The sequence below is a fragment of the Monopterus albus genome, unplaced genomic scaffold (assembly GCF_001952655.1).
Source record: "Monopterus albus unplaced genomic scaffold, M_albus_1.0 scaffold83.1, whole genome shotgun sequence".
Taxonomy (NCBI): domain Eukaryota; kingdom Metazoa; phylum Chordata; class Actinopteri; order Synbranchiformes; family Synbranchidae; genus Monopterus; species Monopterus albus.
The window spans coordinates 221,374-239,257 of NW_018127963.1; the positions used below are offsets into that span (position 1 = coordinate 221,374).

The following is a 17,884-nucleotide window of genomic DNA, read 5'->3' on the forward strand; positions in this document are numbered from 1 at the left end:
CTTTACAGGAGATCATACACCATTCACCCGCAACATTCACACACCAATGACGACAGGCTGCCACGCACCGGCGCTAGTCAAGCCAACGGTAGCAATTCGGGGTTCAGTGTCTTGCTCAGGGACACTTAGCCATGCGGGGGAGGCCGGGAGTAAAACCACCAACTTGCTGGTCAGGAGACGACTGCCCTACCTCGTGAGCCACAGCCTCCCCAAACAGGGAGGAGACAGGAAAATGGAGTGTTACTTTAAAGATTTAAAAAGAAAGTTCCTGGTCCTACCTGTTGCAGTCAGAGTGGCCAGCAGCAGCAGCAGCAACAGGGGAGTCTTCACCTAGGGACCTCTCATGTTAACAGGCAGAGAGGCAGACATGGTGCCATCGTGTGCCCGCTTTGTTCTGTACTGTCAAAGCATGACACTTCCTGAAATGACTTAACATGTTAAATAAAAAGGAAGGGGAAAAACAACCCTCGCACACCCTTGGACTCACTCAGATAACTCACTCGGATGTGATGCAATCAACTCCAGTTTCTGCATAGAAACATAACTGATTCAGCACAGTGAAGCCTGGCACCTGCTTTTTACACACCGCCAGTGATGCATCAAGAGTGGGTGAATAGCTGAGCTATTACAATTGTCAAGGTCTGGCTGTGGTGAAATTCCAACATGCTATGGTAAAAAAAAATCAGGATGAATATATTGGAAAACCAGGTCTCCATATGTGAATGCATGCACACAATGTACAGTGTACTTGATACAACAGTTACCTATAAAAAAGTGTAATCCCATTCTTCACAGCTTCCTCTCCAATGTGCTCTGAACCTTGAGCATGCCTGCATTTGCCTGCTGTTGTTGTTCTACTGCAGTAGTGGTCTGAAGGAGAGAGAAATGCTGGGCAACCAGTAAAATAATGTCTGGGAAATGAACAAATTCTGGAGGTATCCTTAATCTGCACAGTCAGCAGTAAAAATGCACAGGACCAGAAAAGTACTTGTGCTTAAGTGAGTTAGCAATATCAAATTTCAGCATTCTCATAAAGTGTATATTGGAAAGGGGCAAGAATAGACATATAGAGGACTACATGTGTCAAAGGCAGAGCGGCTTCAAACCACTAGATGGTCTCAGTGTCATGACCACATGGGATTGTGTATCACAAACACTGCATCTCAAGGACATTATGTACATGCAGTGTAGGTGTAACTACATTATGACCACTTCAGGTTCGTTGTCACTGAAGCAGTGTGAGCTGCTAATCTTTCTTTTAGTTTCTTAGATGAGAGGCTCAATGTCCCATTTTCTTTTTGTCCTTGCTGTTAAAAGCATACTTTACAACCATTTGTTTGCTTGTCACTGAAAGTCACTCACTTAAGTTGTGTATCAGCTCTAAAAAAGGGAAAGTGTGTGAATTCCTCAGCCAAGGACACTGTCACCATTCCAGGTGCTCACTGCAGCATTTGCAGAGCTCTGACATTGAATAACAGAGGATGCTACTCTGTATTTCAACTAAGTAGTCTACAATGTTGAGAACAGAGGTATACACCATACACATTACTCAGTACTTGTGACAGTGATGATAACTGTTTTGTGCTATATATACTTATACAAAGATGGGCTATGAACTGATAGTCTGCTACTCACTGACCAGCTACCTCTAAAAAACTGAAATGAGTCAACCACCAAGAAAAACCAGGGTCAAGTATCCCAGCTTTAACTGAATACACTTCTATACCACTCAATTAATGCCTTTTAATATCAGCAACTGTGCATGATGTACTGCCAGAGTTGAACTATTCCTGTATGTTTTGCCTTACATCGCCTTCAATTGCTTTTATATTGCACTTGTTTCTACAGCTTCATGGGCAGCAGGCTACATCACATTAATTTAAATCATAGCTCATTAGAGGTACAGCAGCTGGGGATGAGTGAGATATGCAAGCTAGCTAGTGGCTACTAGACTGGGCCCAATACAAGCTAAATATAATGTACATAGACTAAAGGTCTTTGTGTAATCTCCACAGTGCTGCACAACTGTGGTTAGTCTATATGGTGAGTGCCAGCTGAATCACACTGACATCAATGAGAGACGGTGGTGAGAGGATAGACTGGCGCATTTAGCATTAGTGAGCAGAGCTTCTTCTTGATCGGACTACTGTTTGGACTTGTGCAACCTGCCACTATGTCCAGCAAGAGGACCAATAGGCAGTATGGTTTCCCGCCAACTGGTGAAAAATGAGGGTAGTCATTATGTTGGTCCAAACCCATTACTGTACAAGACTATCAATACAATATGACAGTGGCAACTTGAAAACGCAGCATGTGATTGTATAATTGTATCCTCCAATAGCTAAAGCATTTTAGGAGACAGTGTAAAGCATACTAAAACATTGTGGAGGATTGTAAACTCCTTCAGTCTAACACAATAACCTTCAGTTGACAGAGCATCTGCTTATTCAGCTAAGCTAAATTTAGCTTCAGTTGCCGTTCTTGCTCACTAAAGTAAGCCTGACTACTTCTACCAGGCTGTAGTCCTTTCCTCTGCCCCACAGAACAGATTTCAGCGAAGGGTTAAAAGAGTAGTGAAAATCATCAGTGATGCCGGGCCACCAGGAAAATCTGCATTAGATGACAGCTGTTTAGACTGCACTGCAGTCTGCCAGAGCAGGAGATGAGGCTGGTGGATTGGATGTGTGCTGCTGGCAGTAGTCAGGCTGAATGAGGGTCTGTAGTCAACAACATTCGGAAAAAGCCTGGCAGGCATGCTCCACTGGGACAGCTAGAGTCGCTGTTAGCCTCACTAATCGCTAGTCTCTTCTATTGATGGGCTATAGTGTTAGATAATACCATTGTGTCCTGCTGTGACTGAAAGATTTACACAAAACACAACAATCATGGTGGTTATCAAAGGCTCTGAGGCAATGAGGGTAAGGAATCAGGATCAGACAAAGGCTTTTGCAGTATTAACCCCCCTACCCCCAGTTGCATTTTCAGCTAGTTAGCCATAACAACAAAAAATATGGAATTTAAAATATATAAACCAAATCTGTAAGACATACAAATGTGCTAAAATTCCTACTACCAATAGAGGTTTAATAAAAGACTGAATGGCACTATGACAATGCCTCATTTTTAAGTCCACATCTCTTGTGAGACAGATTTCTAAAGTATATGCTGAGACTGACTGCTGAGGGAAAACTCCACAGTGCCTGTGCTGAGAGTGAGCCGACTGTAACAACCCAGCCTGAAGTGATAAAGTCAGCATAGTCACAGAAGTAGTTCACTGCCTTGTCTTTCATAATCTGGGAGGAGACTAAATTGCAGCCTAACCTCCCATTGCTCACATTATCACAAGGTTAGATCATTTAGGAATTATGTGCACATTTTCTGAATCACATATACAGTGGACACATTTATGTGACAAATATCACTTCAGATACTGTGAGATATGCAAGAGCAAAGACAGCCAGCAAATTAGATGGCGTCAATCCACCGCACATACAGAAATGCTAAAATCCAAAAAACTGTCAAATATAAAATGCGTAGGAATATTAATCATGTAGTACCATATTGCCATCACATCTGAGAGTAAAACTTTTTCTTCACTTTCTCTATCCTGTTTCTACAACCCCACTTGTTTCTCAGCTCATCTCCATAAATACATCCAGTACACAGACACATCAACCCGGGCACACACAGGCACCAGTGTCCCCAGGCTCCACTGTCCAACACAGGCCTCTTTCATACCATGGTCAGGCAAACAGCTCGAACACCGCAGGTGCTCTCCATGGGCTGGGTCAGAGGGTCCATTTGGAAATACCTTTTTTTTGTTGGTTTTTACCCTGCTGATTCATAAACATTTTCAAAATTTGGGACCTCATTCATAACCATTGTGTACGCACAAAATGGGGCTTTAAAACATGTACATCACTTCTCACAGAAAAACCTGGATTTATAAAAACTAACTTGATGTGAGAATGTATGTACCTGTACAGAAACTCTGACCCACGCATACGCACATTATGGCTATGAGGGAAAATGGCGACATAGATGGTGAAACTGTGAACTGAAGCCAGTCTTTAAATTTATCCTTCTTGTGGGTTTAATTTCACTTCATATCAAACCAACAATCATATGTCCACAACGTAATGCACATTCAGGCATCTGCATTATATTGCGTTTGTGCTTATCGAGCACTAATTATTCCATAAACACTTCTCAGTTTTAAAAAGATACAGGTCAATCCAAATTATAATCATTTTACAATTCATTATTAAACTGTAATTAATTAAATGAGCATCTGCCACTGGCTCATGACTACATTCCCTGACCCTCTGAGCTCACAGGAAAGGGTCGGGCCGTGTGACCCTCACACTTGGTCCTGTTGGTTTTGATCTGGAGTGCACCACAGTGCAGCTCATGGCAGAATGTGCCATTTGACAGGTTCAAACAAGTATGGCTCACCTTCCCCTGATATTACTGTACCTCTGAATGTCCTGATTTCTTTTTATCTTAAGCACAGTAGGCTAAACAGTGAAATAGTAATTAAATTGCATCACATTTCTTTATATAATTGGAGAACAAAGTGCTTTTAGATTTCTAATATAAATTTTAATCTGAAGTTCAGGTCCATAAATCAGTCACTGCCCTTCCTCCTCGTTTTACATATTATATATACCACCAGTTTACATTACTCACCTGCTTCTGCTTTTGTTTTTTCTATATTCACAGTGTGATTTTATCAGCTATGTACTTGTCTATTGCCTTTACACGCTTAACAATATAGACAATAAAATATGGAGAGAAGCAGAGCTTTTGTGTTCCCGTCTCTCTGCCGGCTGGTCAATATTGTGCAGCAAAGAGTTTAAGACATTCACTCGCATGTCTGAATACTTTGCTTAATTTTGAGATTGTTCTGTTTGTTGTATTAATAGCAGTTTTATTTGTTACACTGCCTTCATTCTCCATGGGAACATGTATATTAATATTCATGAGTGTTTTGCATTGGCCATGGTTAATTGTGGGCGAATTTTAGGTGGAATCATGCGCCTCACCAAAGTGTGCACATTTTCAAGCTGATTGTAATTTAAAAAGGAATCTGCGTGGAAGCGCACAGAAATATTTCAGAAATATCATTTTTTGGTGTACATCATTTCTGTATTGTGCACATTTAAACTTTTGATATGGATCTTACACACAGGTTTATAAATGAAGTCCCTGGACAGAGTGAAGTACTGTGAGACGGCACTTCTGTCAAAGCCATCTTGGGCTTGAAGGCGTGTAAGATCCAGCTACATAAAAAAAGAGAAAACAGAAATTTTAAAAATTCAACATAATGATGTTGCTCAGCAGGGCAGGTGCAGTGTCTTAAGTCTGACTCCTGTGTACAGTATATTCATTCATGTTTAATTAAAACATTGACTGTTTAAAAACTAGCCTGCATTATTAGTGTAGGATACATGGCAAACTACTGGCAAAGCATACACATTGAGAGCCGATGTACCAGAGTCAAATTCCTTGTTTGTTTGACACTCCTGGCCAATAAAGCAGATTCTGATTCTGATTCTGAAAGCCACTTGCTATGAAGATAAACAGGCCATTAAAGCTGTGACAGGGTAAGAGAAGACTGAGACTCATGTCAAGTTTTCACAGGAAAATCAGGCAAAACACTCGTACTCAGGGGATATGAGTTGGTCTAGAGAGGCACAGATTTAGCGGCAAGACTTCACTTGAGTCAGGAAACACTCAGGTCTCACTCACCCTACCACCTAACACCTCAGACACACAAAAACATGCACACATTAACACAGAAATTAACTGAAAACAGCATCATGATCACATAAGTCCCCCACACTCTCCAGAAAAGCAAAAAAATAAATAAAAAAAATAAAGATTTTTCAAAAAGATCTGTGTGTATCTGTGAAAGATTCTAAGCAGTTACAAAGTTCCAGGTGCTCACTTTTTTCAAGATATCAACAATGTGCAGAGAGAATACACAAACACTCACCAAACAACAACATCATTCTCTTTTTTCTCTGCCGTTCTTCTATTGCCCATCTATCGCATATCCAGAAACATCTTTCCTTCTTTGCTCCTATTTTCACTCCATGGGGAACAGTGCAACCTTTAAAGGCTTGTCTCCTTACTGAGACAAGACAACAACATCCAGATCTCTGGTTTAGGTTTACTCAGCAGAGTCCCCTGAGATCCTCTCAGCTAAAAACAGATGGTCAAGGACTGTGTACTTGGCATGTCTGCCTTGGTAGCCCACTGGGTTAACTCCTATCAGTGTATGAACAGCATTTACTGTGCATGTTTTCAGACGGAAGCAAAGACACAGTGCTAGCTGACATCCCATCAGATGCTAAGAATAGCAGGATCTGGCCTGGGGGTTGACCCCAAGAGGGGAGTTAGCATCTGAGAGTGTCAGATGCTGACAGCTAGCCTGCTGCCCTGAGCAGAGAAGTAACAGCACTGTGGCTGGGACTTTGCGACCTTGGTTACTTCAGAGGGAGCCCCCAGACATGTCAGTGGCAGTCCTCTGTTCCTGTGAAACAAGAGCTGACACTGCTACTGTGGATCTGTGGCAGGCTCAAACCGCTTTGGCCCGGCTTTATAAAAGGAAAGACGGCATCTTGATATCCAAATTAGCAATACACACACTAAGAAGACAAAACGAATACACACACACCCAAAGATTTTCACACCTACACAACTTTACGAATGCACACTCTATTTTTTCTCATATTCAGCATTCAAGGTTATTTCACTGTTCTCATCGGCAACTTTCTTTGAGTTGAGTATGGTTTAGAACTCAGTGGTGGTGTCTTGAAAAACCAGGACAGATTGCGGCAGATCACTCCATTAATACCACAAAAACATGGTAAAGTTCATCTGTTCTTGGTATACATTACTGTAAATAATCTCACCTGCTAGGCAGTAATATTTGCATGTTTTAGGGGAACAAAGATTTGGTGACTCCATAATAGACTAAATGACTAATTAAGATGGGAATTTTTTCCTTTGCACGTTGATGCAGAAATCCTCATCTCACTTTACGCTTCAAAGATGAATATGGTTTTTGTACCAAACATTAGGCAGAATGCAACTAGGATTCCTATTTGTACACTGGGCTATTAAATATTTCACAGTGGGCACAACCACTCCACAGTTTATTTTAATCAACTGTATTTTCTCCAAACTGGTTGCACTTGGTGCTGACAAAAACCAGCAGAAACAGTTAAAGGTTATGTGGATATAACACCTCACACAAATGACATTTAAGTCCACAAAGACCAACTAATAATGGCATAGTATTAAATAAGTGAATACTGTATATGCCTCACAAACTTTAAATCTTGATTCTTTTGTTGCTAAAAGTGGCAACAACTGTACACATACCTTCGATGACTTAATGACAAGTTTAACAAATCTGATTTACTAAACCAAGCGATTCTTTGCTTTAGGTAGGAGAAGAATTTGTTTTTACACCGCGAGGGATGGCGAGTGTCTTGATTTGGTCAATATTAATATTACTTTACTGCTGGTATTCTCCAACAGGGATGCTCTGTACCTCTGCCTCTGTGTAAACATCAAACTCAGATCAACGTGAAAGCCACTAAAACACTAAAATATCTAGGCAAACCTGAAAGATGCAACCCAAGGCTCTCACCTGTGCAACAAAGCATGTTTACAACATCGGAACACCATGTCCCTTTTATTCGTAGGATAATGATTAACTTGTTTCGATAAAGCTAGCTGCATCATTTAGCACATTAGACCTATTAAAAGTCAGTTCAAGTCTCACTCTGCAACAAGACTCAAACCTGTGTGTCTAGCATGAAGGTATCTGTGTCTCTCAATCATTTTCCATTGCATCTTCAGGTTGTGTTTTATACATCACTGTCAACATCACATTGCCATCTAATAATAAACAAGCACTGACTATATTTGAACTGCAAATTGGAAATGTAAAGTCTCCTTGCTGTTTCCTGGAAAGCTTCTTCGCATCTGAATGTCCCATTTCCAAACTCAAACAAATAACCATCCAGTGTTTGCCTGTGTGCCGAAGTGAATCTTTGAAATTATTTACTGACTCACCCTGTCATTAATGTGAATACACTTCAAACTTCCAAGCAATAACTCAGCTCTCTCTTGAGAAGAGGCACAAAATCATAAAAAAGCACATAACCTTGTTAAAAATAATGAGCAGAAATGCCACACAGCCTAATAAAATCTGTAGGAGCACTACGAGCACTGGGCTTCATTTGAAATGACTATTTGCAGAGAACAGTGACACTTAAAAGCCCATAATAGCACTAAATCTTGGGTGTGCCATTTGAGCTACAACCTTCTCCGACTGCAATGTCTGATTTTAACCTGCAGCCCTCTGTCAGGACTGCACTGAGTCAGTATAAAACTGCCACGTTTAGGTAAGCTGCCCAAGCGAGAAATTTGTTAATTAACAGTAAGCCCGACTCAACACTTTCTGTGGTGAATGGAACTCATATCTAAATTGTTACTTACAAACCTGTCACAGAATGATTATGAGCTATTTTTCTACCCTTCTGACTGAGTGAACATTGCAGCTGTACAGTTTAAGCCCTCAAAACACTTGCTACACTGTTGGTAACATTATATAACATACTAACCGCAAGAATGCATTTGAATCCAAGATGTGAGAGGAAGTGAATGGCTACTGAAAGTAAATGATGAAAAGGCAGCTTTTATATTAGAGCCAGTGTTACCATCGACCAACTTTCCATGGAATCACATCATGGAACTCCCTCAGCATCATCGCCAACTCATCATCATCCTGCCTTGAAGAGGATAGATACAAAAACAGAATGCTAAAGAAAGCCAAAAATTACTATGTGCTAGAAATTTAAACAAATGCACTGTGTAAAACAGTAGGTGACAACATAATTCGACATCACTACTGGGTAAGGGATGTGTCGTGTTGTTCTTTGTTCAGCTGTGAGACCAAAATACTCAGAATTGGTCTTTTGCCAAGCTAGCAGATGGAACAAAAGCAGCAGGCAGCTAAAGCAGCTCACCTACCATAACTCCATCCCATGATCTGCTAGCTCTAAGTCGGAGGATGCTGTTATAGGGCAAAATTTGGTTCCTTAATTACACTGTCTCACTATATTCTGTGTAATTCTCTGGAAAGCAGCACTTGAGTTGAGGCAACAAAAAATAATGAATCAATGAGTATATGTTTTTATTAGCTTTTATAATAACTGATATACTGTATATAAAAGTAATGTATGTAATAATAATGATACAGAGGCTTGACATTGTGTTTTCCTCCAAGGATTTTACTTTCAACACTTTACACATCATCTCTAGCATCAGGTTTATGGTCCCAGCTTATGAACAGGGGCTGATGTGGTTAGACAGCCCCAGTGGTGAGCTGCATGTCTACACAGAGTAGTGAGAATCAACGACAGCTGACAGGCTGCGGTCACGACTGACAGAGGGTTGGAGTCATGAGGTCTGAGGGACACACAGGGTCAACATGTGGGAAAATAACAGGAACATACACCATTCTTCACCATCAAGAATATATCTAAGCATTAAGCTTCCCTCATAGCCATTTTGTGTGGTTATTATATACAACTTGGACAGAGGTTTGTGATATGATACATTTATAACTAATATGAAACCAATATGGAAGGCTCTACTGGCAGTGGCAAGCAAGAAAATGTTTACAGTTATTTTGTTAATTTTTTTTCATAGAATGGATCCATGTGTTGTCTTGTCTGTGTGGTGGGTCACTTAGTCTGGGTGTCAATAGCAAGTTAGTTTTCTGTGATAGTCTTGAAGTAGCCTCATGATATTTGTACACTGACAACAATAATAAAACTACAAAAGAAGTTCAATACTTCATTTTCAATTATTGGAAGATTACTAAATATTGAACAAAATACTATTAGCAGTGGAAGTATGAGTGGCATTAAACCTAAAACACAAGCCACTGATTTGAAAAATCACCAGTGAAAGTGACCCTTTGTTTCAGAAGAAAGACTCTGCTGTCTGTGTGGCATCTGGTGGTGATAATGGATTATAATGCTTTGATAAACTACATGATTATTAAGGCACGCTAATGGAGAGAAAATTGCCTGGAGCAGCGAAGATGCCACTTGGAGACAATAAATCCTTTTGTTTTTTGTTGTTTGTAGGCTACATTGTTTTTAATCTTACAAACTCCAGTAGCTGGATTGCACACAATGATGGTAATTCTCCTAATTGTGGGTGAAAAGAGAAGGAGAGAAGTATGGGTCTTCTTTACCCTGAATGATCCCAGCAAGGGGTGTCATTCAGGATAAAGATTAGAGAGCTAAAACAATTAGTCGATTAATAGATCTTTTGATCAATGCACATTTATTCTGTTAATTTTTAATTAGGGAAAACAGTGTCAAGCACAAATGCCATTATTCCTTAAGTCCCAGTTCATATTAATTAATTAATCTAAAATATTCTGCCCCATTAATCGTTTACCACAATTAACTGCCATTGAATTCTAAACAAAATAATGCTAATGCTAACATAGTATATTGTCATAACACTGTAAGTTAGCTAGCTAGTAGTTTGTGTAGGAAAGCATCTCGGCCACAATAGCAGCGGTGTGACGACAAGTGGAGCAGGAGAGTGGAGACGAGACTATGGCTGGTATCCTATTGTGAACACGTTTATACCAAGTCAATAATAACGTTAAGTACAAAGTAAAATGTATGTATCACTGAAGTTTCCTAGCCACAAGGCCAAGGACAAGAATAATTTTAAGCAGTGAAATGAAACCTTGAAAAATGACGCCCAGATGTCTTATTCATAAGTTAATAACTGTACGTTGTTTCTACCATTACTGCGTATTTGATGACAGCCGTTAAATAACATCTTAAATAGTTAGCAAGAAACAATGTAAGCTAGCTAGTGTCTCTGTAAATCACAGCAGAGGCTCAAACATCTGCCAGGCTAAAGAAGATACCATTAAATCCTGCTGTCATAACGTTACAGAGGAAAAATATTTTGGCGTTTACAACAAAGACAAGCCGACTCACCATAGTAAGAGGAGGAGCTGTCCGTCTTTCTAGCCATGGCACTTGGTAGGACAGATGCAGCACCGTCGTCTTGGTTGTGGAGACCGCATATGAGAGTCGAGGTGAACCGCAGTTGTTTTATTGGCGTTCAGCCGTCCCGTCGACAAATAAACACAGGAACCTGGAGAGGTCTTGGGTTCTTGGTCTGAGGATGCTTCGGCCACGCAGCTGAGCGTCAGTCGTGTTTACAGCGCGACGTCATTAATTATTCCAAAACTGGCTTAAAGGAGACGCTCGGCTCCGTGGCTGCTGCTGCTGAGTGTCCCGTTTCCCTTTGTTAGGAAGTGATGCACAGCGCATAGCCATATCTTTTTGTGCAGTCTGTTAGCTGACGGGAGCGTATATAAGCGGCGAAAACGGAGAGATCAATACTCTGTCTACGTCTACGACGAGAGTGATGATTTTCAATTAGCCTTTAGGTTGATTGAAAATAGAGCCAATATTGCACCTAGTGTTTTCAGGTGACAGTGACCTCTCTGGTGGAGAAAGACCGACCTCACGTGGATTTTCTTTGACATTGCAGACATTTCATTTTTTTCTGCTGTCAACTTGCAAACAGTGTGTGTGCTGCTGCTGCTGCTGCTGGGAAGGGGATATCTACTGTAGCTACATGGAAAGGGTATGTATGAAGTCTTTCAAAGCATAAAGTTAAAGTGTAAGGGATTGCACCATGAGACATTAATGATGAACTCGGAGGCATTCCTTTTTATTTTTTAACTTCTGTTTTACTTTTTAACTTTTCTGTCGTCTTCTGTCAGGTTGTCTGAAGTCATCACGTTTGTGAAGTCTGAGTGAAGCCCAGATCATATGATTTGATTTTATTCATGAGGCAAAACTACCTCATGAGTGGCTGATGTAAATATCCCTTCACTTATTCTGGCTGATCAGAACTCTTCTCATTTTGAGGTTGGTGGAGCTATGTGTGAATCACATAAGATCACCAAATTTCAAGACCTAATAATAATGATAATGGTGTAATTTCTCCCACTCAAAAACATGTACCAAAACTAAAAGCAGGCTTAGAGAGATGCCAGTCAAGCCGTCTTTACATCCCACACAGTTCTGAGAAGGAATCTAATTAGATAAATTAAATGAAAACACAAGTGTGCATGGTCTGTAGCTATAAAGGACCTTTAAGATCAAGTAAAGAAAATATTTAACTCAGAGATTATGCTTTTTCTTTTGAATGACAATCAACATTTTATTCATTTAATAGAAGACTTGACTACAAATGACACAGACGATTCTTATTAAACACTGGCATCTCAAAGTGATGTCTCTCTTAGTGCTCCATAGGTGAAATTAATGTCAGCTCAGGTTGCCAAAGGCGAGTCATTAAAGGGGATTGTCCTCCACGGGACAAATCATATTTTGATGTGTTGGGATCATTGCCAGTAGCACACTGAATCTGAATGGAGGATCTGAATCACATTATTGCCAAGTGCAATACATTCACTGTGGAACAATTTTTCTAAGCAGCACTGGTCTAGGACAGTAGTTGTAGCTTTATGGTCTAAAACTGCTTAAAAGAAAGAACACAGAGACTCTAACTGCCTGCCTGGGACCCACTGGTGTGTTTAATACAAAAGTAGTGAAACAATATTACACAATAAAAGAGAAAGGGTCACCGCAACAAAACTTGTGATTACCACAGCATTGTCTCTCAGTCCTGTGCTTTTCAGTGGATTTGTAATGCATCTTTTTGGCTTGTGTTTATCAGCGTCTGATGCAGGTCAGTATGATGCTATGAATATATTGATACCACACTAATATGGACCACAAAATGTTATAGCCCATTTGAAAGCATACCATCCCTTGTTAGAGCTCAATGGTATTCATGTCTAATGTTTTCATATAAGATATTTTTTGTGCAGTCCTACCATAATTGTTACATTAAGGGAGAAAAGAGATTGCTTTTCTTTTTTCAACTCAATTTTAATGAGTGGGGCTGAACTCTACAGCATTACGTTAGAACATGTTACAAGGTCAAGCAAGCCATTGGTTCATTGCCAGCACTGGGAAGGTTCTCTAATCCTGCAAGGACCAGACAATGACAATGACACATTTCACTGATGAATTGTGTTCCCCTCTAAAAATGACTGTATTTTCCAGTGTTGCCAGCCCATCTGGTTGTCATTCTGGGAAAATGATGGATGCCAACAGTTTGCTAATTACATAATCGAGAGGGTACACAACAGATGTGGGCACATTTTGTGCTGTTTTGGTTTGCAGCTCTTTTCCATTTTATGAAACAAAAGGTAATTTCCTTCTCTGTGGCAGTTGTCCTTCTGCAGCTTGGATTGTGAATGAGTCTGCTTTTTATAATCAGTCAGAAGGAGATGCTCTCAACACAATCACCTTTTGTGTTACAAGTGGTTACAATTGCTGCAGTTACAATCAACCCTGCCGACTGCTTAAAACTGAAATTCACCATGTCCCAACAAAAAAAGTGATTCTGTAATACTGTACTCCATTGGCATCACTACATAAATGAACAATAGAGATACAGAGTGCAATAGTTGACTGAAGGTTTTTTTTCCCAATCAACTGGATATACACAGCAACTCTGAGAAACATATATTGCACACTGGGTAACAGGAAATGGCATCTGTGACTGGTGGGGATGCCAGCTGAGTCAGGGATCTGTCTGTAAGCAGAGGCAATTTGAAATCTGAAAATTCAGGGTATATGGCTTGTAGCTGCCTTCAGCTGGGGTCAGGGTCATAATTGCACTGTATTTGCCTGGACGATAGAATAGAAAACATGTCCATCACCTCACCACCACCTGCACCTTTGTTTTCTGAAGGTTTCTTTACAAATTTATATTGCTATTTGATTTAATTTGGCAAACTGTTTATCAGGCTAATAGTGCACATTTAATAAAAATGTGTCTAATTAATATAGTCCATATGACTATATAACACTACTATATTACTTTTGATAAGAAGGATAATCACCTTTATTGGCCAAGTATGTTACACACAAGGAATTTGTTTCCGATACAGAACCAATGACAGCCATTTAGAAGTGTCATACAATGGTCTGATGTTTTTGAGGCATTTTCAGCCTGCCAATAAGTTAATTCAGGTGAAAACAATGTTTTGTATCTTTCATCAATCTTCAAAATTATATATATAATATATGGATATATACAATTGATTTGTATATATAATAAAAATATATACAAATCAATTCTTTATTACTAAATCTTTCTTATTAGCCAGATTTCCTCTGTGGTATCTGAAAACATGGTATAAAATAAACTGTTCAACTGTAACATGACTTTTAGTCTTTGCTGAATTTCTTGAGTGACACCCAGAGGCATCTACTCTTCAATGGGACCGTAACATAAATAAAAACAAACTGCTTTTGGTGCAGCAAACAGGTGCGACGAGAGCAAATTATTTCACACTTGTGTTTGGCTCAACTCAGGCAGACAACCGTCTGGCACTTCAATGGATAGGAGGTTGGAGTTAATTAAAAAAAGGTTTTGTTCCACAGGCATTTGCTTTGCTCTTGTCAGTGTGTGCACCCTGGAGCTGTGTTTTGAGATGCATTTGAGAGTAATGAAAACACACAGGCTGCCAGCATCTAATCCTCTGAATTCACAATGCCAAAGTGCATTATGAGGCACTGCTCTGCGGTAATACAGATAATTTGGTGATTAAGATTGTTCTGCAAATGATATGGCCATATGGTATAAAACAAAATAGTGATGAAGCAGAAAAATGGGAACGGCCATTTAAAACTGATATGAAAAGAATGAAAATTACATACTGCATATCTTCTGGACATTATCTATATTCCTAGAATGCTGCCACATCATAGTTGTGTAAGGATGTATGACTCTGATCTACACAGACTGCAATGGCTCATCCAATTCTCACATATTCTACAGTAGCATAGTTCAGCTGGTGCAAGCTGGTGTTTTCTATAACAAGAGCTTAAATAAGGCATAGTGTTGTCTCCATTTTAGCAACCTTACACAGGTGTCTATTTATATGCAGGACTGAATTTTAAATTGTATTGATCTCTGTCAAACCAACAAACGATGTGGCTCTAAAACAGGCTCTATTTCAGAGCAGCTGTTAAATAACTGTCACAATCCGCTAAATGTAAGACTAGAGATGATCTAGCCACTGTGCATAAGAGTCCCAAATGTTTGAACAAATACATTGTTCTTGCTGCAGGATTGTTTTTACCATAAAAACCATATGAAAATTCAGTTTTTTTTGTCCATGTCTTAAAATCGTATTTTATGTTTATACTGTATGTGTTGGTTTTCCCACTCAAATTAATAATTAAAAACTATCCACCCATTTTACCTTGTGTTTGCATTTTATTGTATCATATGGCCTTTTGTTTTAGGTTGTGTCATCATGCCACTTCATATTCTGTATGAATCACTGTATCTTTGAAACTTTGTGTAGCCTTCAGACACAAAGCTAATTAGACGAGGCAAACACAGAAACTGTTTATAGTGGCCAAAAACAAAAGGGAAGTTCCTACTGTAGCTTTTAAGTAGGATATCAAGCTTTTTCTTAAAGCATCTGCTCTGACTGCAATATTCTGTTGTTTTTAAGATAAATTAGTCATCACTTCTCACAAAGCCAACAGATACATCTCTGTTTGTGAAGTGAGACTTCCTGAGGAATGACTACAGAACATGAAAGGCAAAACAATGAACACAATAACACCAGCTCAGGGGGCATCTGTAAAAAGATCCATTCCCTATTTCCCAGCTCCTCCTGACTAAATTACAGCTTCCAGCAAATCTGTCTCCCATGAGGAGCTTTAGCTGCTCAGGTTGCCATGACAAATGAGAAAAATAGTTTCCTATCTATAAATGGTACTTTCAAACATTTGCTTGAAAACAATTATGATGCAGTGTACCTCAAACATGTACCAGTATATTCAACAGTAATCGTATGATATGTTTTAGCAGGATGTAATAAAAGTACCAAACAGAAAAGATAAGGCAGCTACATAAAATGTTTTCATAATATCATGAGCAAATTTTAAGAAACACTGTTACTGTTAGAAAACATAAAGAACAATTGGACTTTAACATTGGTTTATATTGTGTAGGGCAAAACTTCATTTAATCTACAAAAGGTTGGGTCTCACTCAAAACAGTTACCCCTTTGTTAAAGGAAAGAAATGGATAATATGTGTCCTCTGGCATTCTGTTTCTGTACTTAACTTCTTTATCATTAAATGTCCTCTGCAGGGTGTGCGCCAGTTAGCTTACTGAGGTATCGCACTGCTCAGCCTCCCCAGGATGCCAGGGTGCTGCAAAGAAGGCCTCTGACCAACCCTTAAACCTCAGATTCAGGAGGAACAATGCCAATCCCATACTAGAATCAGTGCCTCCAAGTCTGAAAACTGAATAGAGCCACTCAGATTAGGAGTGAGTGCCTGCCCCAAATGAAGTATCTCAGGGTCTTGCTCATGAGTTAGGCTAGAAAGGAGTGTGAGGCTGACAGACAGATTGGTGCAGCATCAGCAGTAATGCAGGCATTGTACCAGACTGCTGTGGTGAAGAAGGAGCTGAGTCTGAAGTCAAAGCTTTCATCTATTTTCCAGTCCTCACCTATTATATATATATTATATATGTTTCCTCTATATGTCTGGTTTCAACCTTCGAGATAAGGTGTTGAATTCAGACATTCTTAAGCTCAAAGAAGAATTGCTGTTCCTACACATTGAAATAAGACAGTTAAGGTGGTTCATACCATTGAAGGTTTTCTGGGCATATCCACTTGCTAGGAGGCCCCAGCTTAGACCCAGAACATGCCGAAGGGATCTCATCTTACCTGGGAACGCCTCTGGGTCCCCCAGAAGGAGCTGGAGAATGTTGCTGGGGAGAGGGACATTGGGACTGCCTTACTCAACCTGCTGCCTCCTCAACCCAACCCTGGATAAGCAAATGATAATGGATGGTTGGATGGATGGATGGATATCCTCTGCAGCCATTGTAGGCCTAAAGAAAATAAATTAATTATTTAAAGAAATAGGGAAGTGAAACCTGTGATAAAATTGCGATGTAAAGATCAATTTCTTAATACAAACGTTGGGAAAAATGTTGAAATAAATGAAAAATAAAGTGTACATTTTGTCCTCCACTTAAAAACTTCTGCTTATTTTGCCACTAAACTTTGTTCACCTACACAATAACGTGATGGTTTGCTGATAATACTGGATGAACTTGCATTAACCTACTGTCAGTTCTTCTTGAGGCATTAGGACAACAAACCAGTGAGCAAATTTTGTGAACACTCATGTTTGAAAGGTTGTGATTATTTGGATAGACTGCAAGATTGTAAATTTAGACAATGAGAACACTGATGACACATTATGACACATTGGAGAATAATGCATTCCATTAGGAAAACAACCCAAACCATTTAGATTTCTGCCCAATGAAGACAACTGCGATCTGTTCGAAAGCAATGAAAACTGGATATACTGTTGTGAGATGATGACGACCTATTTCACAAAGTGTACCAAGAATAATGTGGCTTGATAATTAGGCCAAGAAAATCCGCAGGCTATATTAATAATGGTTTTAACGGTTTTGGTTACAGATACATTCAAATGTGTAATACAGTAATATAATATAAACATCCGAGAAGCGCAGGGTTATTATTAAGTGTTGTACAATTTTACAGTTCGACTGTGTGTAATTTCCATCTCTTGAACCCCCCCTGTGAACCCAGACTCTGAGCTAAGCTGGTAAGATGAGTTGTTTAGGACCATGAGACGCGCAGTGCTGACCGGGTGTCCCTGTA

General features: G+C 39.6%; 1 protein-coding gene across 6 annotated transcripts in view; it reads right to left on the reverse strand.

The window, feature by feature from the left end:
• Window positions 1-11,341, reverse strand: part of slc44a5b (solute carrier family 44 member 5b) — a 41,026-nt gene extending 29,685 nt beyond the window's left edge. For 4 of the 6 annotated variants that reach the window (XM_020607056.1, XM_020607054.1, XM_020607053.1 and 1 more), the window contains exon 1: window positions 11,055-11,337. In XM_020607056.1, coding sequence (XP_020462712.1) covers window positions 11,055-11,091 — 37 coding nt within the window. In that variant the 5' untranslated portion in view covers window positions 11,092-11,337. Of the gene's footprint in view, window positions 1-11,054 lie in introns of all 6 variants that reach the window. The other 2 variants (XM_020607052.1, XM_020607051.1) reach the window with 1 other exon arrangement.
• Window positions 11,342-17,884: the final 6,543 nt, after the last annotated feature.